General features: G+C 46.1%; 1 protein-coding gene across 3 annotated transcripts in view; it reads right to left on the reverse strand.

Moving 5' to 3' along the window:
• LOC135397327 (nucleoprotein TPR-like) overlaps nucleotides 1–21,346 on the reverse strand; it is a 36,151-nt gene extending 14,805 nt beyond the window's left edge. For all 3 annotated transcript variants that reach the window (XM_064628847.1, XM_064628848.1, XM_064628846.1), the window contains exons 1-31: nucleotides 21,093–21,346; nucleotides 20,572–20,810; nucleotides 19,044–19,148; nucleotides 18,417–18,490; nucleotides 18,249–18,345; nucleotides 17,137–17,240; nucleotides 16,104–16,268; nucleotides 15,653–15,826; nucleotides 14,775–14,994; nucleotides 14,130–14,350; nucleotides 13,147–13,317; nucleotides 11,848–11,987; nucleotides 11,593–11,694; nucleotides 11,325–11,493; nucleotides 10,673–10,848; nucleotides 9,610–9,832; nucleotides 8,553–8,777; nucleotides 8,291–8,491; nucleotides 7,503–7,548; nucleotides 7,319–7,378; nucleotides 7,093–7,242; nucleotides 6,816–6,913; nucleotides 6,460–6,594; nucleotides 6,110–6,184; nucleotides 5,843–6,031; nucleotides 5,591–5,688; nucleotides 3,616–3,763; nucleotides 2,888–3,025; nucleotides 2,580–2,764; nucleotides 1,883–2,180; nucleotides 1,279–1,488 (exon numbers count right to left, since the gene is read on the reverse strand). In XM_064628847.1, coding sequence (XP_064484917.1) covers nucleotides 1,279–1,488; nucleotides 1,883–2,180; nucleotides 2,580–2,764; nucleotides 2,888–3,025; nucleotides 3,616–3,763; nucleotides 5,591–5,688; nucleotides 5,843–6,031; nucleotides 6,110–6,184; nucleotides 6,460–6,594; nucleotides 6,816–6,913; nucleotides 7,093–7,242; nucleotides 7,319–7,378; nucleotides 7,503–7,548; nucleotides 8,291–8,491; nucleotides 8,553–8,777; nucleotides 9,610–9,832; nucleotides 10,673–10,848; nucleotides 11,325–11,493; nucleotides 11,593–11,694; nucleotides 11,848–11,987; nucleotides 13,147–13,317; nucleotides 14,130–14,350; nucleotides 14,775–14,994; nucleotides 15,653–15,826; nucleotides 16,104–16,268; nucleotides 17,137–17,240; nucleotides 18,249–18,345; nucleotides 18,417–18,490; nucleotides 19,044–19,148; nucleotides 20,572–20,810; nucleotides 21,093–21,307 — 4,851 coding nt within the window. In that variant the 5' untranslated portion in view covers nucleotides 21,308–21,346. The remainder of the gene's footprint in view (nucleotides 1–1,278; nucleotides 1,489–1,882; nucleotides 2,181–2,579; nucleotides 2,765–2,887; nucleotides 3,026–3,615; nucleotides 3,764–5,590; nucleotides 5,689–5,842; nucleotides 6,032–6,109; nucleotides 6,185–6,459; nucleotides 6,595–6,815; nucleotides 6,914–7,092; nucleotides 7,243–7,318; nucleotides 7,379–7,502; nucleotides 7,549–8,290; nucleotides 8,492–8,552; nucleotides 8,778–9,609; nucleotides 9,833–10,672; nucleotides 10,849–11,324; nucleotides 11,494–11,592; nucleotides 11,695–11,847; nucleotides 11,988–13,146; nucleotides 13,318–14,129; nucleotides 14,351–14,774; nucleotides 14,995–15,652; nucleotides 15,827–16,103; nucleotides 16,269–17,136; nucleotides 17,241–18,248; nucleotides 18,346–18,416; nucleotides 18,491–19,043; nucleotides 19,149–20,571; nucleotides 20,811–21,092) is intronic.
• Nucleotides 21,347–22,487: the final 1,141 nt, after the last annotated feature.

Below are 22,487 nucleotides of genomic sequence, written 5' to 3' on the forward strand. Positions count from 1 at the left end.
ACAGTTCCTAAAATTGGGAGAGGGAAAGCATTATTCCAGCGAAAGTCGGACGTGACAAGCCGTGCCTGTTTTATCTCTTTCTGCGATGTTGGGAAGGGCTGGGTTTCCAACCTCCTTTCATCGGACTGACAAAGATTACGCTGAAAAATTCATCGTGCGCTATTCTCTGCCACCTCCACAGAGCATGATGTTCGGCTATTTTTTCCGATGGGATAGCTCCTGAATATCCCTGTCAATTATCGTTAATTTGACTAAATTAGACACGCTCTTCACATTGGTGGGGTAAAAAAGTGACCTTTACTAGGGAAATTTCCGACTTAAGCTCACAAAAATTTACATAATTAAACTTACGTTACACGACATTCACATGAGGAGGTGGAAAAAATCCAGTAAGAACAAATGCCATTGACCGCATGATTTTAGGGGGCGTAGTTTTTTTTATTATAATTCAATGACACGTTTTCTGGGACACCCTGTATAGTAGCCAACTGATTTTTCAGACACCGATTATTCATACTCGCTCGATACTTTGGACTCCCCCAGGGAACCATCGCCATAGGATTAACACATTTTCTTACCATTTTTCCTGATCAGATCCAGCCCAAAGGCTCAATTTTTCGGACTAAAACGCTCGCAGACAAACACCAACAAGACTATTTTCGGCACTACGGCGACAACTCTGAAACCGCCATTTTGAATTCTGCGCTTGGATTGGAGTGGTAATTGGAATCCTCGGCGAGACTGCTTCCGAACCGTACCGCTAGTGACAGCAAGAGCGCACCGTGATTTTCTGCGCAGGCACTTTTGGGAGTTGGGACGCATACCATGACATGCAGTTGCCACATGTGGCATGGAACAATTACAGACTTCTTTAGTGCGGTTGAGGTGGAATAAATTTTTATATAGCGATCGTCCGATTTTTCCGACTGCGGCATTATTCGGACTTTTTCCGGTCAGCACCAAGTCCGTAAAATTGGTTGGCTACTGTATTTAGACCCTCGCGCTTCTTGGTTAAAACCGGTGAAACCCGTTTTTAACTCCCCGATATGCATCATCGTCACTTAGGGTAAGATCCAAAAACCTCCAAAGACTAACTTGGCAAAGTGCCAATTCAGCTAGCAATACGGCCACCAGAGGACACACTTATCCATTTTCCAAAAAGCCTAAAACCCGAAAACACAAGGGCGTACGCACATTCCACTTTAATGTTTTCGAGCGGATGAAAACGATTGATAACTTCAGTGTCTGGCTTTGTTACTGTATGAATGAAAAACTCACCGCCTTCGCCTTCTCGTAGCTTTCAGTGAGTTCCACGGATTTCTGTTCCAGCTCCAGCATTTTCGACTCCGACTCCGACTTGGCATGAGTGGACGCCTCATCTGCAGTGTCCTGCTTTGACTGCAGCTCCGTCAAGCGTGCGTCGAGAGCGTCCTTTTCAGACTTTGTTTCTTCGTACTGACTGCGGTACTTCCGGGCGATCTTTTTCACCTACAGATAAAACTGTTTGTAGCTTCCTCTCATTTCACAGTTTTGTGAATTTAACTGGACATCGGGCCTCACACAAATATTCAGAGTTCATTGGCAATCAACTGAACTGCTAAGGATGCATGAAGGTTTCGCTGGGGCAGAGTTTAATGGAGCTCGTACACAACTGTGTATTAGTTTCAGTTTCGGTTAGCAAACGCGTAATAAGTCGGTATGATATTCGAAAAAATTGCAATATTCGAAGAACTTCGAATATCAAGTTTCGAATACGAATACGAATCGAGTATTAGAAATATTCTAATCATATTCGACATTTCGAATATTCGCACACCGCTACTTAACAGATAAGCGTGGCTTATACGGATTACAATCAACATATAGTGATAATGACTCTGACCTGAATGATGGTCTTTAGCTTCTCTTCCTTGTCCTCTTTCAACTTTTCGATCTCTGTAGACAACTTCATCAATTCTTGTTTTTGCCTTTCTGCTTCAGAGCGGGCAGCCAACAGCTCTTTCCGCAGCTGCGGAATGGCAGCAAACTCGCCCCGAAGCTTCTTTGCATCCTCCACTGCGGAGTTGAGACGGTTCCTCAGCTCTGCACTTTCCTCTTCCGCTTTCTGTATCTGGCTCTTTGATGCCTGCAGTTCATCGTTCAAGGCCTGCACCTGCTGTTTCAGGCTCGTGTTCTCTTGCCTGCAGATCACCGCGACACAAGTTAAGACAAACAATTTCAAGTGCATGTGGAAAGTCAACCGCCAAAATTACGTAACGCGTCAACGTACCTAAAGCAGGCCTAGTGCCCACCTCAAATTTGGGCACAGATGTTTTCTCCTCACTGCTTTCATTTAAAGCAACATCTATTCAAATGTCTTCATTGCAGTCATTACACAATAGAGGGACTTGCAATCCTCTTTTACGATAATAAACACAAATTGACCGATGAGACCTTGCAGCAATATGACACAACATGAAAGAGGAACATCTAATCTAAGAATAAAAAGAATAAAAAATCTAAGAATAAAATAAAAATAAGAAAAAATCTAGGAATAAAAAAATAAAGAATAAAAATTAAAAAAATCAACTGCCACTCACGCCACACGCTTAAAATCTTCAGGGTCCATACGTGCTGACTGCTCGAGAAGCTGGCTCGTTCGTGCCTGCCAACGTTGAAGCTCGTTCTTCAACAGGCTGTTGTCGCCCTGCACAGCCTCCAGCTGAGACTTCAACGAGCGTAACTCATCGCGGAGCGGTGCTTCGGCTTTCTCCAACTGAGCCACCTGCAGAAAATTTGCGTCATGCCGAAGATCAGGTGTCTGGGCATTTTGTGCCAACAGCTTTAGCGCGGCTCAAACGTGCAAGTGGACAAGCTCACGATGGAGCTGCCCAGTCGAATGTCATACCTTCTCCTCGAGTTGCTTCTTCTGTCCACCAAGCTTCTCCTTTTCATCGCGGAGGACGCGGTTGCTCTCCGACAAAATGTTGACCATCTCAACTTTGCGCAGCAGTTCCGTGTGTTGAGCATCGCTGGTTGCCTTTGCCTGCATCGAGGAGAACATATTATTGAATTTACATCTGCCGAAGCTCTCAATATAATTTCATCAACAAAATGAGATTGAGTCTAACAAGAACTGCAAATACTGCAACATACATAAGTAATGCAATAACCCCTTCCCAGAGCACTTGCTCGGACTGATGGCCTGCTGCAAGCCTCTGCGTGACTCTGCGCTCAGGCCCAGTTCAAGCACTTCTCGTGCTCAAGTTTCGCAGGTCGTCAGTTTTTCCAGTTAGTTTTTGTCGCTTTTTTTGTTTCACATAATCGGGCCTGTTGACCAGGCGACGTATTTATATACGTATGTATGTCCTGCTGCCTGGGTTTGGAAGGGCTTTCCCTAGGCTCGGGTGAGGTAGATAAATCTAGGCCTGCGCAATGCTTTACCCCTTCCACTGCTGGAAGCCTGACAACCAATTTCACATATCTATATGTATATTATATTATTAATTATTAATATTTAAATTAAATTAAAATTAATTTAAATTAAATTATTAATATTTTATTATATTATATATTATTATATCTATGTATATGGATATTGCACATCTCTATTCGTACAAGGACGTATGCCCATACCACAGCTTTTTCTCTCTCTTCCTTGAGATCTTGCTCCATCTGCTGCAGAACCTTCGCCTGATGGTCGACCTGTACACGCAGGCGGGACGATTCTGCGGTGGATGCCTCTGCCTGCTTCAGCACCATCTCCTTCTCTTTGCGAAGATACCTGCACGTAATACACTCTGTCATCAGCCAGTTCAAAATGAATAAATGAAAAGCTTAGATTGTTGGGCTAGTTGGCACGTTATTTGAAATGGAAAGAAACGTGAAAGGAGGAGAAAAGGCACGCACGCACCCAAGCATTACTTGCAACTATACTTCAATGACAGGACAAGCCATTGTTGTCCTTCTTTTATCGGGACTAAACATGTACGTAGAAGTCGGTATGTCAGATAAGAAGAGAAAACAAAACAACAGGTAAAGGACAATCCCAAGTCAAAGTGATAAGGAATGATGCATGTTAAAATTCTATGACTGGAATAAAAATTACGATTCCTTATCCATCAGAAAAACGGAAGCTTCACTAATGCACATAGAGGAGCTGCTGCTTCTTATTTTCAGCCGCCTCAGCTATCTCTCTTTCAAGCAGACTCTTTCCTTTCCCTAGAACCTGGCCGCGTTCAAATACCGGATTACATTGGCACTTTCTCCAATGCATAGGAAGATGTGCGCCTCCCACCGCTTTAAGCAAAGTCGCGTGCTCTCTTAAGCGGTCATTTACCGGTTTGCCCGACACTAGAGCACTGCACGGGCCGACTTTTCCGGGCCCGACCCGGCCCGGGCGCATCTAAAAATGGCCCGGCCCGACCCGGGCCCGGACCTTCATATTTTTATGCGGCCCGGCCCGGCCCGGCCCGGTGACCCAGTGACTAGAGCCCGGCCCGGCCCGGCGTCTAAGCAAATACAGCCCGGCCCGGCCCGGTGACCCGGCGAGTAGATCCCGGCCTAGTATTTCCAGCCGCGACGTACGCGTTTCTGGCGATTATCAAACAAATTTATAAGTAAATTTATAAGGAGAGAAGACAAACATACAAGTGATGGCGGTTTAACACCGTAACCGCACGAGACCAAATTAAATCCAGAACGCACGGGGCGTTGTCGTTACACTGTCAAGATTTTGCGGAGATAGAGCATGCTGTCGACAAACTGCTTCTCCCAGTCCCTATCCCTCTCACCAAGCTTTGCCAAAGTGATTGTGAAATATGTGAGGAGTGAGGAGCAATGTAAAGTGGCTTGGAGAATGTTCTAGAGGGTCGAATCATATGCATAATGCAGTACCCTTTGCTTGTCTTTGCAAAAGATGCACAGGAATGACGCAAGCGCATGATTGAACTTTCTGTATTAAGTGTACTGGGGTAGACAGTTTGACTTCGTCGAAACTTACATCCCCATTTTTTTCTTTATTCACATCACATCACATCACATCATGAACTAATGCATCTCCAATGTGTGGAATTAGCTGCGTGGCCCGGCCGGGCCTGACTCTCGGGAACGTATTTGTCGGCCCGGGCCCGGCCCGTCCCGCGGTGGTGGCGTATTTTAACGGCCCGGGCCCGGCCCGGCCCGGCCCGCGGTGCTGGCGTATTTTGTCGGCCCGGGCTCGGCCCGGCCCGGAGCACACAGCCAATAACAAGCCCAGCCCGGCCCGCGGGCCGGGTCGGGCCCGGGCCGGGTCGGGGGCCCGGGCCCGTGCAGTGCTCTACCCGACACACACCGTACTTCGCCTGCTCGCAGCGGAATTCAGTAAACGATTTCTTTAATGCTGGGGACAAACTTATTAATACGTTTTTTTATTACGAGGCCCCTTCTCTCCCGCGCTCTTATTAATCATTGAGAGCAGCCCAGCTGTCTTATCAGGGGCCGAAAACACAGAGTGAGGGAACACTGCATTCCAGAAGCTCTGGATGCTGTCACGAAAAGTTCAGGCCCCTAAAAAGCTTGGCAGTCCGGAAAGTTGCTAGACACTTTCAGAACAAATGAAACAAGCTCTAACCTTACAACTTCCATCAGCTGTTCGGTAGACTTATTGTGTTCCTCCGGCGTTATGTCTTCCCAACTTTGGCTCTTTACTGCAGACAGTTGGGCACTCAGCTGCAATGCAAAGGACATTGACGTGGACATCAAAACTTTGTTCACAGCCTTAAGTACGACACATCGCGAGTAATTCCCAATTTTGAAGAAAGGCAATTAAAGCAAAGACGACAGACGCTAGCGACCGATTGCTCAGACTGTCAGCTGCACTCACAGTTTCCAGCTGTTCATGCAAAGCTGTGTTCTGGTTCCTAAGTTCCTGTTCCGTCATTGCCAGCAGCTCTTTCTCGGAGAGGAGAAGCTTCTCCCGTTCCTTCCAAGAGCTGCACGACTCCTGGAGCAACGCCTGCGCGGCATTTGCTGCTTCCTGCAGCGCCGCCACCTTGGTCTGCGTCTCTTCCAGCTGCGGAACGAAACGGCAACAAAATGCTCTAATGGACTGTGTAACAGAGGGTAAATATGTGCATAGAGAATGCCTGACCAGAGCTTTTGTGGCTGACAGTGCTTCAACGTCTGCTGCGTGCAGGATGAGCTCACGCTCGTACTTCTCCTGTGCCTATATTGAGGAGAGAACGCCCTGGTTCATTTAGTGCAGCGCAACATCTACCTTTGGGCCCAAAACACTGCAAAAGCAGAGCTGCCCGACTCGTAACAATAAGGCGAAAATTCGCGAAAGATCATGACACTTAAAGTACTGCGAGGAAGAAGATCTTTGCCTCCACCACGAGGCTGAGTCTGAGAGGAATCTTTTTCCTCATAATATTGAATGCATGATGATACTATTGGACAATAAGATTAAAGAATAAACATATTCTGGGTAAAGTCACACACCTCCTTTGTGAGAGCTGCCTGGAAGCTGTGATCTTGCAAAAGCGTATTGTCGCGTCTGCATTCATCGTCCCTCTGCTGACGAGCCTCCTCCAGTTCTGCCAGGGCCTTCTCCAGTTTCTGATGCTCTTCTTCCAACTTAAGATAAGCGGGAAAAAAAGTACACTTACTCCAGTGTTCCCCAAACCTTGCTACCCCGCAACCCATCAAAACTATAAAACATCGTGTTCCCTCATAACGGGTTAGGTGACCATTACGGTAAACTCCCTGCTGTTGACGCCCTTTTTGTGGTATCTTCCACTCTCTACTGCTATCGTTAAACGCAACCAATATCAGAACACAAAAGTCAGCAGACTCACTTGCTGCCGATGGACTTTGGCCTCTTCCACGCTGGCTTTGATCAGGTCATTTCTCTCGGCTTCCAACTCAGCGACCTTTGACTCGAGTGAGGCACGTGCTAGTCATCGAAGGAAAGACATTTTAGTATAACCGCTTGGTGACTGATAGTTACTCTTTCGCACATTACCAGACCACAGTTTCTTTTACACAAACCCTTTTAGGGGAACAAAAGCTAGGGTCAAGCTAAGGTTAGACTTAGCATATTTAAGCCTGAATTGAAGCCAAAGTAAAGCTAACCTTCTGCAGCTTCTTGCAGAGCCCGTTCCATAGTTTGCTTGTAGTCCTCGTTGCTTGCTCCTTGCTCTGACAGTCGTCCCTCAACATCTTCGAGCATCTTCTTGTAAGATTCCATGTTGCTCTGCGTCAGCGCCAGGCGTTCTTGGGTCTCTGCGGAATGCAAGGAGATTAAAAAGGTCGTTTCTTGCAAAACAACCTCATTATGTTTCACAACAGCGAGCATTACCCTTCAATTGGTCTTGCGTTTTTTTCAGAAGGCAGTTAATCGACAGGACGTCCCCGGAACCTGAATTTTTCACGAACAAGAAAATATTTGGTGCGACTGTGATTGCATAATACAACGGGACAGCAAGCCGTGCACAAAGTCAATGGCAAAAGCAATAAGAAAAACGTTTTAGGATTGAACTTACCTTGGCCTTCAGCACGTCCTTGTGTCTTTGACTCCAGTGCCAATATCTGCGATGTAACGAAGAGAAAATCACTCAGAAAAAGTGCACCATGGCCTAGCTTGCTTTTGAAAAACGAAAAAGTACAGTGGACTCCCGCTAACCAAAACTCGGAGAAACGGAACAATGGGGTCACCTTTGGTTGATTTCCTACATATACAGAATGATAAAAAGCTTCGGACAATACGAACAACCGATTTTGGCCGGTTCGTAAAAGAAAAAAGAACAATCGTAAGATGCCATTAACTCTTTTTTTCCTAGCCACCCACAGTAGTGGAAATTGATGACGTTGAAATAAAGTCACATTTCATGAAATCTCTCTACTTTGCTTAAATTAAACTTCCGATAAATGGAACAATATCTCCACTCCCTTCGAGATCCGTTTAAAAGGAGTCCCCTGTACTAGTATCGTCGTATTCGGAAGAAGTCATAATTCCTAATAGAGGCGATAACAGTGTGAGCCTTCCATTAACCTCATTTCCCACGAGCGAGTAAATGATGCGAGCGACATCAGGGCACATGTAAGGAGGAGTCAGGCGACCGCTAAACGCAAACATCAAATTTTCAGATGAAAGTCCTCCTTGAGAGCCATTCCCCACCTGAAACTTTTATGGCAGGGCCATAGAAGACAAGACAAGAACTTTTTAGTGGTTGACCTGTCTTCTCTTCTGCGTGTCCCTGTTCCTTAGGGGCTATTTCATTATTCAAACCCCTTAAGGTCGCGTAACGTCCAAATGGCAGATGAACAGTACCTGCTGTCGTGTCTCGTGTAACTGAGCGTAGGCCTCAACCAGATCATCATTCGTCTTCTGCGCCTGCTGGATGGCCTGCTCGGTACGCGCCTTTTCGTCCGCCAGCTGTTTCTCCCAGGTAGCGGTCAGCGCCTTCTGCTGGTCCACCTGAGCTCGCAGCTGAGAGTTGAGCGACTCGCACTGAAGCTCCAACTTCTGCAGCTGCAACAGAAACGTCAGAAACAGTTAGAGCGACAATCGAGGCCACAGTCCACCTATGTACTTTGCTCTGTGCCGTGCTGCGCGTCTCCGAGTCGAGCCGCTCCAGGTTTGTCTGCACCATCTGCAGGTTTGCGAGGATACGTTCGCTGGAGGCTTTCTCTCGACGCATGGCTTCCTGCTCCTGCAGTAGGCGATTTTCTCTCGAGCGCAGGAGGTCTCGCTCGGCACGGGCGCCTTCGAGCGACGCTTCTGCCTGCGACAGTCGTTCCTGAGCCGTCTGCAGCTCCTACGAGAGAAGAGGCTCATCTTAAAACACACCAATCGTCATCACCAAAATAGGGTTGTTGCTCCGGTTTTGGGCTCTTATTTTATTTTTCCCAATTCTAAGCCAAACTATTAAAGTGACGGCCACATCAGTTCTAGTCCATTTTGGAACTACAGTGTCATTTTACTCCTCGTGACTCGAGAATTTTACTACTTGCTACTATTATTATTTTACTACTATTTTTACTACTTACTACTATATTTTACTTACATTTTACTACTCGAGAATCCCCCACGAAATAGCGGAGCAGTTTGACTACAGTGAACCCTCGTTATTATGACCATGGTCGTTCCCGAAAATTTTGGTCATAATGCGGAATTGTCATATTAAGGGGGGAGATTTGCAGAGGTTTCACTGCATTGTTCCCCAGTAGTATGGTCGTAAAGCGCGTACGTCAGATTACCGGGGGTCATATTAACGAGGGTTCACTGTATTATACTAATTTGACTATTCGATGGAATACATGACAAGAGCAGACGCCAGATGTTGAGAGTATGCCGGAAATCCTTCTCTGGAAAAACGAGAACACGTCACTCTCTAAGAACCAATGAGGGCGCAACCTTGAGAAAAAGAATGCCGTGGTCGTTCGGGCGTATGGACGCCGCCTTTCTCCTCTGAGCGCCGCCCTCTCACTGCGGTTAGAAAGTGACATCGCGCTAGTTTATTGAATATCTAAGCGCTTTTTGGACGACAAAACACCTTGACAGATTGACCACAGCCTTCAAAGTTTGTACGAAGAAGAACCAAACAAAAAACTTGACAAGTGCAACGTTGGTGACTCATACTACCGTACCTGTCTTATGGTAGTCAACGTCTGCTGATGCTGAACGACCGAATTGCTCAGCTGCACGTTGTGCTCACGAAAGGTGGCGGCTTCTTTGCGGAAGCTCTCCAGGTTGGTCTGGGTGAGTGCCTGACGTTCCTGCGAGAAATCGAGCTCCGCCTGCAGCCGAGCTGCACGGACTCGTAGCTGCGACGCTTCATTGCGGTGAGTTTCCAGTTGTTCCGATAGCAGCCTGGTGCAAACCCAAAAGTTTTTGTAGATTGAACAACAGGACACCATCGCATGACCACAATGATTACAACATCAACGACATGCTGATCACGACATCTGATCAACGAATGTCCATCTACGGAGTGTTACCCTATAAAAGTCCAGCTAGCGTGCCGTGCTCCTGCAATTACTCGATGCAAGTGTGACATTGTGTTGTCTACATATAAAGATCCGAAGGACATTCAATCCTGGTAAATTTCAAGGTGATTCAGCAGCGGAGCATAAAGTTATAACACGAAATTGTGATTCCCATAATCAACACGACGGTATTGCGAAGAACAGTTGAGAAGCTGCTCCCCAGATGATGATGTGGTGCTTTGGCAGAGACGTCTCTGCGTTGTTATTTCCTCGTCTTTCAGTAAGAAGACGATATCCGTTCTGGTTGTCGTCTGCTAATTACGTTGGCAATTTCGTTTCTCACGTTGTTAATTGTGCAAGCAAAATGAGACAGTTCCACAAAAGCAGAATGAAAACCACAAGCAACTTCGAACAACTGCATTTCCATACGGCTGGTGGCGTGTGCTACACTTCGCTATCTGGGGTGCGGCGTCTCAACTACCCTTCGCATTTTCATTATTTCGATTACAGGAACCGCACGTTTTGCGTCATAACTTTGTGCGGAGGTGCTCAATCCATGTGAAATTTACCAGGATTGAAGGTCCTTCACTGTAGACAACACAACGTTCCACCTGCATCGAGCGATAGGCGAGCACGGCTTGCTGGCAGGTGTAGACTTTTATTGGGCAACATCCTGTAGAAATGCAACGAGAGACATGACAGAAGAACTTGTGCCGCCTTTTACTTGTTGTTCTCCTGCATCTCCTTCTTGTAGCTGTCGAACTCCTGCTGTAGTTCGTGGAGTTTTTTCCGTGCTTCCGCGGCGCTCTGCTCCAACACCGATTTCTCAGCCGGAGAAGCAATCATGAGCCTCGGCACAGCAGGCGTCGACGTCACGGGGGGCTCAAACATTTGGGTACCCTGGGGGTAGGTACACCGATGCAGAGGGTACACAGACACAACACAGAAGAAAAAGCAATCCTGGCGATAACATATTAGTTCTTAAAGAAGCACAGAAAGCACTTCATTAACCCAAGCCGTTAACCTGCCTATTAAAATACACTTGGTTTAGGGAAACGTCGTCTGCTACACAGAGAGAACTTGAACAGAAACAAAAAGAAAAAGCCGAAAGCGCTGGCCCCAACTGGAGCGCGATCACTTTTGTGACGACATCGCCGGTGACGTTTTCCCTCCCCCTCCTCCTCCTCGTTTCATCCTGCTGAACGAGTTGAGCGGAAGCACGTGTGTCGATGTTCGGGTGAATTTTTTTCCCGAGAGAAATATTGTACGCAGAGATCTTTTTTTGTGTTGTTGTCAAGCCAAGTCACATCCTTTCACAATGTGTCAGAAGCAGAAAGAAAATCATTGGGATGACTTTCTGGGCTCCTTTAACTTACGTTGGAAGCCATCTGTGGAACGTCTATGTTCTTCTGAGTCAAAATGGCCTTGTAAGTGTCCCTCTGCTTAGCAAGCGCTGCCACTATTGTTGCCTGATGTCTGCGCTCATCTTCCAGTGTCTGAAGCTGGGACATTGCAGCTTCAAGTTTGGTGCGCATTTCTCTGTTTCTATTGGACACCAAACACATTCTATCACATTCACTCAATTTCTATAACATTCAATGGTTTGGTGCTTGAAACCAGACAAAGTTGAAACGTCTTTCATACCGCTCCTCGTTTGTGTCTTTCTCTTCCTCTTCCTGCTTCTCGCTGAGGTCGCGGACGACTGCCAAGAGGTCCATGTTCCTCTGTTGAAGTTCGTCGATGTCACTGCGTAGAAAGAAATTCATGCTGACGCGCACTATAAATTCGCAACATTAAGATATTCGGCATACAGGAAAGACGTATTGTAGGAAACATCCGTCTAATTCCATTAGAAATACAGCAAATTTTGAAACATTCCATTAGAAAAGAAGTCCATACCGGAAGGAAACTAGTCGCTGCGTTATGAGGTCCGACGCTCTCAATGGAGCGTCGTCTGAAGAGGAGACATCTTCCACGGGAGCTGGACGAGGCGCGTAACGTTGACGTGCGTCTTCAACTTCACGAAGCAGGTGACGCACCTACGTAGCATGAGTGCCCAGGTGAACTACTGCACATTCAGTATGTATATATATACCGTATTTGCACGATTCTAACGCGCACTTTTTTTCGGCAAAATTGGTGCTCAAAACCAGGTGCGCGTTACAATCGGGTGCCAAGAACTGGCGGCTAAGTCAAATGCTAACGAGTACTCGGTGAAGGGCGGCTGGCCCATCGTCATCGGCACAACCACCTGGTCACATGATCACGCGTTTGCTGATATCGGATATCTGTTACACAAGACAAGGTCGGTTTCCCCAACTGGAAAACGCTCTTGCGGATTACATCAAGGAATTACGGCTAGGTCAACGTCCCGTCTCGAAGGAGATCATAAAAGTGAAAGCGCTCCAACTGGCACGCTCATACGAGATTCCGCCATCTTGCTTTCGAGCCAGCCGGAGTTGGATCTCGAAGTTCATGAAACGAAAAGGGTTTTCGCTGAGGCGAAGGACGAGCATCTGCCAAAGGCTTCCCGAGGAATATGAGAAGAAGTTCACTGCCTTCCAGCAGTTTGTTATCCGACCTCGCAGGGCAAACGCCCACATGCACATACAAAAGGTGCAAAGCAAGTGCGGCTCCTTTCGTCCGGAAACGAAAAGAGCAGGATCACTGCGATGTTGTGTTTTGAAGAGTTGTGTAGCATTTTTGGCAAGTTTTTGATTTTTCGCAGATAAATTCACCTGCGCGTTAGAATCGGGGGCGCGTTAGAATCGTGCAAATACGGTATATATATATACTGACATCATAAACAGTTCCTGCAGTGCTACCTGCAGGATAAGTAGGGTTCCAGGCTTTTGCAATTTATTTTTTTGGCATATTTGGGGAGCAGAATAACATGCAGCGCCTGACTTGCGTAGGACGGCACTGACCTAGGTCAGCCCCCATCAAGCGAGATACCTCGAATATAACGATTAAATTAGCGATAGCAGCCGATATCGTTATACCTCTAACCTGTATTCAGCACACCTTCAGTAACAAAAGCCACTTCTGTCAAGCAGATCGTGCTGTCTTCACATTCCCGTAACCCTCATTGGTTCAAGAGGAAACCACTTTTACCCCTTAGCGTCCTGGTCATTGTGACACGTTGCGCTTCCTAAGGAAATGGCACTGAAAGCACTTATGAAATACAAGACAAGTCACCTGTAGCGCAAGGTCATCGCACTGCTGCTTCCAGCGCTTAGCGTCACGTTCCGCATGGGAGAGGACACGCCTGGCATCGTCCCTTTCCCTCACCAGCGTCTCCATGTCCACCAATAGTCCCGTCTGCTGTTCTCGCATGCACGCCATGCTTTCCAGGGCATTCTGGTATTCCTGACCATTGCGACACGAGAGAGACATTAGCACACCACGCTCGACGGAAATCCTCTATTTGCATTTATTACGCTTTCTCAACTGTATTTATGCGCATAATTAACGCGTTATTAACGCATCCGAACTTGGCTGCCCAAATGTTTTCGCCTTCAGGAACGCAGACACGAGTGCTTCGGAGTAAAACGGCAGTACAGTCAAACTCCTTTAGAACGAGAGTCTTTTTAACGAACAAAATGCTACCGCAGAATTTTTCTCGCAGACTACCGCGGGAGTAACGTAATTTTCCAACATTGACAATGGATTCCTTTACAATAAACACACCATAATAGGGCCCTAGTGATTTTGATGTCTGTTCCGCTAAGTTTAAACTCCTACAACCAAGCACTCCTACTGGAGCAGAACACAAAGTCAAAGTCACACCCCATCCTCCCACTACGCCCCCATATTCTTGCACCTGAGGTCACTATAGAAAAGAGCTAAGGTCAGTGTCACTAACCCCATCTCAAAGGGCAAACGGTAAAAACTGCACTAAATAAATTCTAGGGTTATTACATTATTACGATTACACACAGTATTTACCCCCCCAGGCCAATTCACGTCAGCAAAGACAGGGTTTAACCAGAGATTTCCCTCAAAACTGCTGGGCAGGGGGACTTTCAGTATTACCCTCTTGGCACTAAGACTTGGAATGCAGGCTGCTCACACGGATGCTTAACTGTCCCATTTAAAAGAGCAACTGAACAAAGGCACTGCACTTCTTTCCCGATACACACTTGCCTTCGTGTCATCAAATGAGGAAATGACCGACTCACTTCCTTGAGGCGACAGTATATAGGTGCCTTGCGCGTCACCTCCTGCGCCACTTCATCCAGGTGAAGCTTAAGTGAATCCCGTTCTCCCTTCACCTTCACCAGTTCCTCTCGTTGCTGATAATGTTCGTGCATCAACTCTGTCAGAGACGGGCCAGACTTCAGCTTCCGGCTCGTCGCAGCCGCGGTGGGAAACATGCGCTCCAACTCGTCCGTGCTGAATGCTGAAAAAACAGAAAGAAGCGGTGTTGTTTAGAAAGGCGTTTCACCTGGCACGTAATCTCTGAATGTCATCTCTACGCTCTTTAAACAGAACTTCACCACATAGCATGCTGAAGGCCAACCATTGTATACACAGAGAGTGGTACCTTTATCACTGTTGACTCGTGGAAAGAACAGGGCGTACACCCTTTTGTGACAACTAACTCAACTGCATAAGTGTCACAAAATGGCCACTCAGGGGGGCCGAACGATATCATTCGGGATGGTGTTTGGTTAAGGGCATGCTATGCGGTAAAGTTCCGTTTTAAGAGTGTGGACTACATCAGGCCTCACCAACCAGGGGTAAAAAAAAAAAAAAGAGTCTGCCAACAGCAGCCTTGGAGACAACTCCAAGTGGCAGACCACTCCCCTTATCACTCCACTTACTTCTCTCCTGTATCATCTTGGACAGAGATTCCAGAGACTCCTTGAGCTTGCCAATTTCAGCTTCTTTCTCAGAGATGACCAGCTGAGCCTGGCCCTGAGATTCATTCAGTGTATTCTCCAGTTCCTTCCCTGAGGCTTGGGCCTCCATGAGGAGACCCTGCATCTCCTCCACTGCAGTTACAAGTTCCTGCACTCTGGCCTTGGAGTTTTCATCCGAATGCTGCGGTGCAACATCACAATACGATAAGTGCTGCGATACCCCGATGAACACTGCGCCAACACATTCCACAAACGTGACACAAAGCCAGGATTGGTGGCTGTCATGCTCAGACCTGCCTGCCTTTTAAAATCCATATGTATTTCAAAATTTAAATGTCAAATTAAATGGACTCAATAACGAATGGAACTTCGGAGATCTAATGCACTGTCACACCATTTCAGTATCCTTTCCGCATTTTAATTTAGTGGCATCTGCTTCAAAATCTAAACAAGTTCTATTACGCTATACAGACGAGCCCACTTATAGCAATATTGACAGCAACGCGAGACCTGATCGTTATATCAGAGTATCGTTGTACCTGAACTTTCGCAAAATCACCAGTCGAGATCACGTTGCGGAAGTAGAACGGTACAGGTAGAACATGCGTGTCGAATACTTCGAGTGATCGATATTCGATTCGAATTCGAGCAAGCAAATAACCGCACACCCCTAAAAATAAGGCATCCCATGAAATTCGGTGACAAACAAAGGATTCCGCGATTAGTTCCGAATTCCGCGAGATTTTGCGGAATCGAAGAAAACCGGGTGCCTCAATCGTAACAAACGGGCTCGACTGTGTCACATTTGAAAACGTTGTTGCGGATCACTAGATTCATACCTTGTAAAGTTGCGTGAGCTTTGTCTGCGCTCTCAGTTCCTTTTGAAAATGCTCCTCCAGGTTTGCGTGCGACTCTTTGGCTTCTTTCAGGCGCTGTGCAAGTGACTCCGCACGCTGCTCTTTGTCCATGGCCGATGTTTTCCACGATTCCAGCTGAGTCTCCAGTACTCGGACCTGTTGGAACAATCGCTAAATCTTCCGATAAAGACCGTAAATCTAAGCTGCTCAGACTGTTAGATCTGTAAATACGTGTTTGGATTAAATTGCTCAGGCAGCTTTTTGCTGAATTTCAATATTCCGATCTCAATATGAGATGTCGTAAAGAGGTTTTCTCATACGTACGGGTATGATACATGTATGGGTATACGGGTATGTTCTTCATCAGAGTCTGTACTGCGTGCATTCTTTGTTTGCACAAATGTTTGCAATATCATTTTACAAACGTCATTACCATCTCCTTGTGGCTATCCAGCTCCGTGCGGAGGTCGCAAGAGATGACGGTCTTTTCCCTGCGGAGGTTGGCAACCTCCTGGACTCGTTCGTGAAGGTCTTCCATCAAGTCCGCCACTTGTTTCTGAAGCAGTGTTTTCTCCTGGCTGAGGCGACTCTCATTGTGCTGCACAGCAAAACCCACCATTGTTCAATATCTCGCTCGTTTAGACAAATGATCACTCATGCTTCCCTCAAACAGCTGTTGTTAAGACACAGAGAAGGAAGTACAGGTCATGAAACTTCCCACTAGAGCAAACCAGGGATCAGAACCGGAGCTGAACCCGAAGCGAAAACCAGAAAAGCGAAAAACTTTACTTTCCATCAAACCCGAACAATTTTTTGTGCTCCTAGACCAGTGCGAAAGACCTGTGCTCTTAAAGGACTATACATGGCAGCTTTCACAATGTGTTACGAGTGCAAACACAGGCACAATGAATACAAAACAATGAGGCTTTCCAGTATGTTTCTTCTGCACAAGCTTTCATATAGCAGCCTACATTTCTTCAAGTTGCGAAAAACCACTTGAAAAAAATGAAGACTGCTACATGAATCTTGACTTCATTTTGACATCCCTCGAGTGTAAACTTGTTGAGTAATGTAAACGAAGCTTGCCTCGACAACAGATATCAAAATAATGCGTGCCAGTTACTCGGCACTATTTCTTAGTGCAAGCAATAAACCCCGTTTTGTCAGCACATCCGAGCAGACGGCGGCCAAGAGGACAGTTCTGTTCTTTCTTCTAATGCATTTCTAGCATGCCGGACCACATTACAGGCAGTTTTGGTGTCGTTGCCCTGTCCTTTAGTGCGATGTTGTATTTACTTTTTCTTGTCTCGGGAGAGAGTGAATTTTCGTCTCCAGTACGTCGTTCTCCATTTCGTGGGACTGACTAAATCGCGAATGTGAAGAACGTATCTTACAGCATCTGAGTGCTAAACATTAAATGCGACGATTATCTCTTCCAATTCCAGCTATAATCAAATGTGACAAACCTCGAGTGTCATCTCTCGTACACGGATCTCTTCCAAAGCCACGACAACCTCGTGATGTTTCTGTTGATTGGAGACTAGCTCATCCGAGAGTCGTGTCACGTCCTCTGTGGGTTTACAACATCCACATCAGTACTTACACTTTATCTGCAGAGCACACATAAACAAACGCAAACGTCACACAACAACCATAACAAACGCACAATATTACCGTGCAGGGGATTTCACCTAATACGATAAAAATCTACTTGTCTGAATATTATGGGTAGGGCCTGATTTTTTTTAGGGTTAAACCCGTATCCGCCCGATATTTACCTCCCGAACGAAATCTGTAAAATTCGGGTTTAACCCCAATCTACCCGAAAACATCCGGGCCGCGTGGCACACTCATAAGCGTGCATTAAAATAAAATTCGATAACATCGCTAAACATTAGTTCCATGTTAAGACAAATTTTTATTAAGCAAAAAAAAAATCACCCGAATTCCTGACGACAGAATATGCAGTAACGGGATTTAACCCGAATACACCCGAATTTTCGAATGAAAAATATCACCCGATATTTACCCCCCCCCCCCGAATTTGGCCAAAAATAAAACCCGAAGAAGTCAGGCCCTAATTATGGGGTCAGCACTACTTATCTTGGGGCAGATTTCGCCACGAAACTTCTGAACACTTTTATCAAATTTCATTCGATTACATACATTTTTTAAATGCGAGATTCACTTGGAAACTTTCGGAGAGCAATTGGAAAAATTCAATTTCTGACCAATTACATTTGAGAAAAGTGCTCAGAAGTAATGGCCGAATCTCCCCCACGAGATAAATAGCGTTCACCCCGTAATGTTCAGACGAGTAGATTCTTTTAGTACGATTTTTTATTACGTCTGGTGAAACGCCCCATATAACAGCGATAAAAACTGATTTTTATCCCTTTTTAACCCTGTATAATCGAGGTCTACAGCATGGTGGACGAAAAAACGAGGTTTCAATGCGTCCAGAAAAAGTGCAGTATCTGCTGCTGTCAAAATGGCACAATTCGACATTAATTCACGCATTCAAGGTAGATGTTACAAGTTCTTTTGGAAAGACGAGAACGGACAAACTTTGTCCCACCATTAAGCTTGTCAATCTCCTTTTGACGCTTCTCCAGACTAGCAAGCAGCTCTGCCCTTTCGGACGACAACTGATCCAGGTTCTTCTTCATAATGTCCTATGCAGGTTTAAAAAAAACAAAAAACAATAAGAATCAACTCTTGGACAAAAGTCTGCGCAGGTGCTTACCAGGTCACAGCTCTTCGTTGCCAGACTGGACTTTGAGATCTGGAGATCATTTTGACAAATGCGTAACTTGTCCTCTAGAATGTAGGAAACACACCGAACAAAGACATATTAGATGCAAAATTTACAAATATGTACTTTTTCTTCCTTCTACATTTCAATCCTGTAATTGAAGAAAGCAAAATTAGGTGTGTGACCGATTACAGCATGCTCTGTAAGAGCATTCCTGCACATAATTCCGGACACATTTGTGGCCAACAAACCAGCCATGAAGGTACAGGTTGGGAGAAAAGATTACGGAACAAGCGATCAACGTACTTTTCTTCGGTGTGACACCCTAGCGGCTGACGAAAGCGGGTGAGTTCACTGTTTCGGAGGGGTGGAAGGGTGCACTGTTGGCGACACACAACGGTAGCTTCCACTTCCCAGGCACACCCAAGCGCCACTGGAACTACCACTGTGTATCGCTAACAGCGCACCCTTCCACCCCTCCGAAACAGTGAACTCACCCGCTTTCGGCAGCCGCTAGGGTGTTGCACTGAAGAAAAGTACGTTGATCGCTTGTTCCGTAATCTTTTCTCCCAACCTATACCGACGTGAAACGAGAAAAAAAAAAACGGAAGAACTTACGCAAATCTGCGACCTGTAACTTGAGCTGTTCACAGTTCTGCTCTGAGGCACTGAGCTTCTGCTGGCCTTCCGAACCCACTGTTTCCAGCTCAAACACCAACTGATCTAAAAAGAGAGGAAAGTCAGTAATACACAATACTGGCGGATGACACTCGTAGAGAAAGGTGACGTGAGATCACACCCATGGCAACAGTGGCTCCTTACTGGTTCTACGTTAAACTAAACAAGTACGTAAGGAGCACGTTTTTGTTGCCCTGTGCTACCTTGCCAACAGTTAGTTTTCAAAAAAAATAATTGGAGCTAGAAAGTGCTTCTAAAATCTCAAAATATTTTGTGCACTATTTCGTGCTCCACCCCGCAATGCAGTGGCAGAGCCAGGGGGTTTGGGGGGTTCAATTCCCCCCCTAAATCGTACTTTTGGTAGTGCATTTGGGAGAGGGAAATGAGGGGAAAATCCTCCTCCCCCATGTAAGGTCCCCATAGAACCCATCCCGAAATATTTTTCTGGCTAAGCCACCGCCATTGCCTTGCTGACAATGCATCCCACGAATCAGACAAGAATAATTTCTTCGAGCACTGGGAAATGAGGTAAATTCAAAAACCACTCAAAAGGTGCAAGTTCAAACTGTACCAAAGCACACAATATTTTATTTCACTACATCTTCAATGCTGTATTGATCCACGGGCTGGGATCAATGTCTGGCAGTACCACTTTCAGAGTACCACGTACGTTCTGGTCAGGTAAGAATAGTGTGCATTCTACACTTTCCACAATGGGCTTCACTCATTGAATAGGAGCCAGAAACGTCCCTGATTTCCAGTGTCTGGAATGTGGCGTTGCACCGTGCACAATTTCGTGACGTAACGAAGTGATGCAGGGAAGCAGTACACATTTTGAATAGTATCGCCTCTCAGTAAATACGCTCGCCAGAGCTAAATAAATGGCATACTTGGATATTTTGAGCTACGTTCTTTTATGGTGTTCGATAACTGTGAAATGTGTAGAGTCCTGTTTTGCTCCTTACACATATATTTTTATAACAACATATTTCGTGCAATAATTTACTGAGGCACAACAATTCTCTGAAACAGCTTAATTTAATCGTGAACGTGACAGAATGACAGGCAGAAAAACCAGAGACAAAAAGGGACGAACACCAGCGTCCCATTTTGTCTCCGTGTCTCTTGTATTCCTCCCTGTCATCACGTACCAGCTAGTCTGCTCTCTCTCCCTCCTACCGAACGTGACAAAGCCTTGTGACCTCAGAGTAAATAGTTTCCCACTTAACCAACATTTTGTGGGCTTCTGAAGGAAACTAAACTATTTTGTGTGGCAAGACTAATCGTTGTACAAACAAGACTCCTGACTCGTTGCACTCTTGACTGAACAAGAAGAAGATTGCCAGGTACACGAGACAGTTAACAATACGTGTTCAATACTTGCGCAGCTAAGTTGGGGGTTAAGTGCCCGACGACCATATTCATGTTAACGCATTCGAGCAATTGTTGACAAGCACTCATGACTTACTGCAACGCGCTGATAGTTCCGCATTTTCGTCGCGTAGGGCGTCCGCTACCTTGGAAGTAATGGCCAGGTGGTCTTCGAGTTTTCTTTTAACGGTGTCAGAAAAGCTTGCCGTCTCTTCTGCCGCTAAAATTTGATCCAACAACCGAACACCCGCCATGGTCGCTGCCATGCCGGCGCATCGGAGTTTAATTTGTCCTGCTCTCGGCCAGTCTCGGCTTTGATCTTGGCTGCTGGAACCGCTGCGGGAAAAATTGCTCAAAGTGGTTTCGATGGCTGGTGACGATCCATGACTTGAAAAACCGAGACCGTGTTGTCTCGTCCTCTACCTTGTCTCTAGTTTTCAAGTCATGGAGGATGGAGACCCGAAACATTTTAACAGTTTTAACAACTTAACAGTTAATTTCTCTTTAACAGGCTAGGTGGCGCCATGACACTGCCCGATACGTAGGGAAAGCCACTAGCCATCTATCTATCCACGCATGCATGCATCCAATGCATCCATCCGTCCGCATGTCACTAACCAGAGACGGCAGAAACGGTTTCCCACGCCGTCAGGTGACGGCGATGGCGGCAATTCGTCCTCCGTCGACGTCGCTTCGGACTCTTCGGACGACTCTTCGGATGGCATAGTGTTTTGCTGCATCTCCGGCGTACTATCGTACGAACAAAAGCCTAGCTGTCGTGTCCTCTCGAGTATCCGAAGTTCGAGGGCACTCAAGTTTGGTAAGCTCGACATCGTACGCTGCGTGCCCCAAAGGCCAAAACACTTTCTATTTCGCCGCGAACAGGGAAGCGGATGAGGAAGGCAAGACTAGCCGTAGTCTAGCCGACACGGGCCGACTCAGGGTTGCTGCTTATGGAGTACTCAGGGTACTCAGACTTGCGTTCAAGTGCAATATCTGAAATTCCATCACTCAAAGAAAACAGCGATTCCAAAAGAAATGTATTGGAACTGAGATGTACTGTTCCTAAGCTTTCAAAAGATCACGAGGTTATCGTGGGTTGCAATCACAGTTGCAATTCACTTTACGCTCGTACTCAAGTTTCGTACACGAAGGCGCTCTTCACGCCCCAGCTCTTGAGTTTTGGGTGGCACGAAAAAGAGGTATCGTACTCCGTCACGTAACCTCTTCTAGAAGAAAGAGAACGCGGGACGTAGGTTATGTGAGGCGGCAGCAAAGCAGAGAGTGAAAAAAAAAAAAAAAAAGAGAGAGAGAGAGAGAAGCTCAATACAGCAGCACAGAGTTCAACCCCGTCATGAACCCCGTAGCCGGGAGCTTTGTGGATGTCCAGGTCAGGTGTCGGCATTCCTTTGGTAGGCGTCACCATTTGAAAGTTGGCTTTACCTAACACTTCCATGTATTGTGGTCAAGCCATTACTTTCAGGTCTATTGTACTACATAGAGGCCTAGGTCTTACGGCAACCCATTACTAACCCTGAGATTGATGAAGAAAAGCAGGGACACAGCAAAACAAATTGAAGGAGCAGCATGATCGAAAACTCCATCAGAGCCAATCCTAATGGAACCACTAGGCCAATATGCCTATCGTAATTTCGAACAACTCCAATAGGACTAACGGTTTAGCGGTTTGATGGGACATAAGGGACATAAAAAAGGTGTTCTTTCACAAATTTTTTGCGGGCGATCTATCGAACTGGTTTTTGTTCTGAAATCTGTAACGATATCAGGCAACTGAAGGGACCAGATGTTCTCATTGGGACGACCTTGTAGCTTTTATAATTAAAAAGTTAATCTTTAGGTAATTAGTCATTCGACGGTTGAGTAACTGATAGCCAAGAACGTCCGCCGGCACAGAGATGATAGAAGTGAAAACAGGATGTCTATAGCCCTTATAGATTTTTTTATGATAAAAATCTGTATATGTATATACATATATAAAAAGATACCCTGTAT

Source organism: Ornithodoros turicata, chromosome 6, assembly GCF_037126465.1.
Source record: "Ornithodoros turicata isolate Travis chromosome 6, ASM3712646v1, whole genome shotgun sequence".
NCBI classification, from domain to species: Eukaryota; Metazoa; Arthropoda; class Arachnida; order Ixodida; family Argasidae; genus Ornithodoros; species Ornithodoros turicata.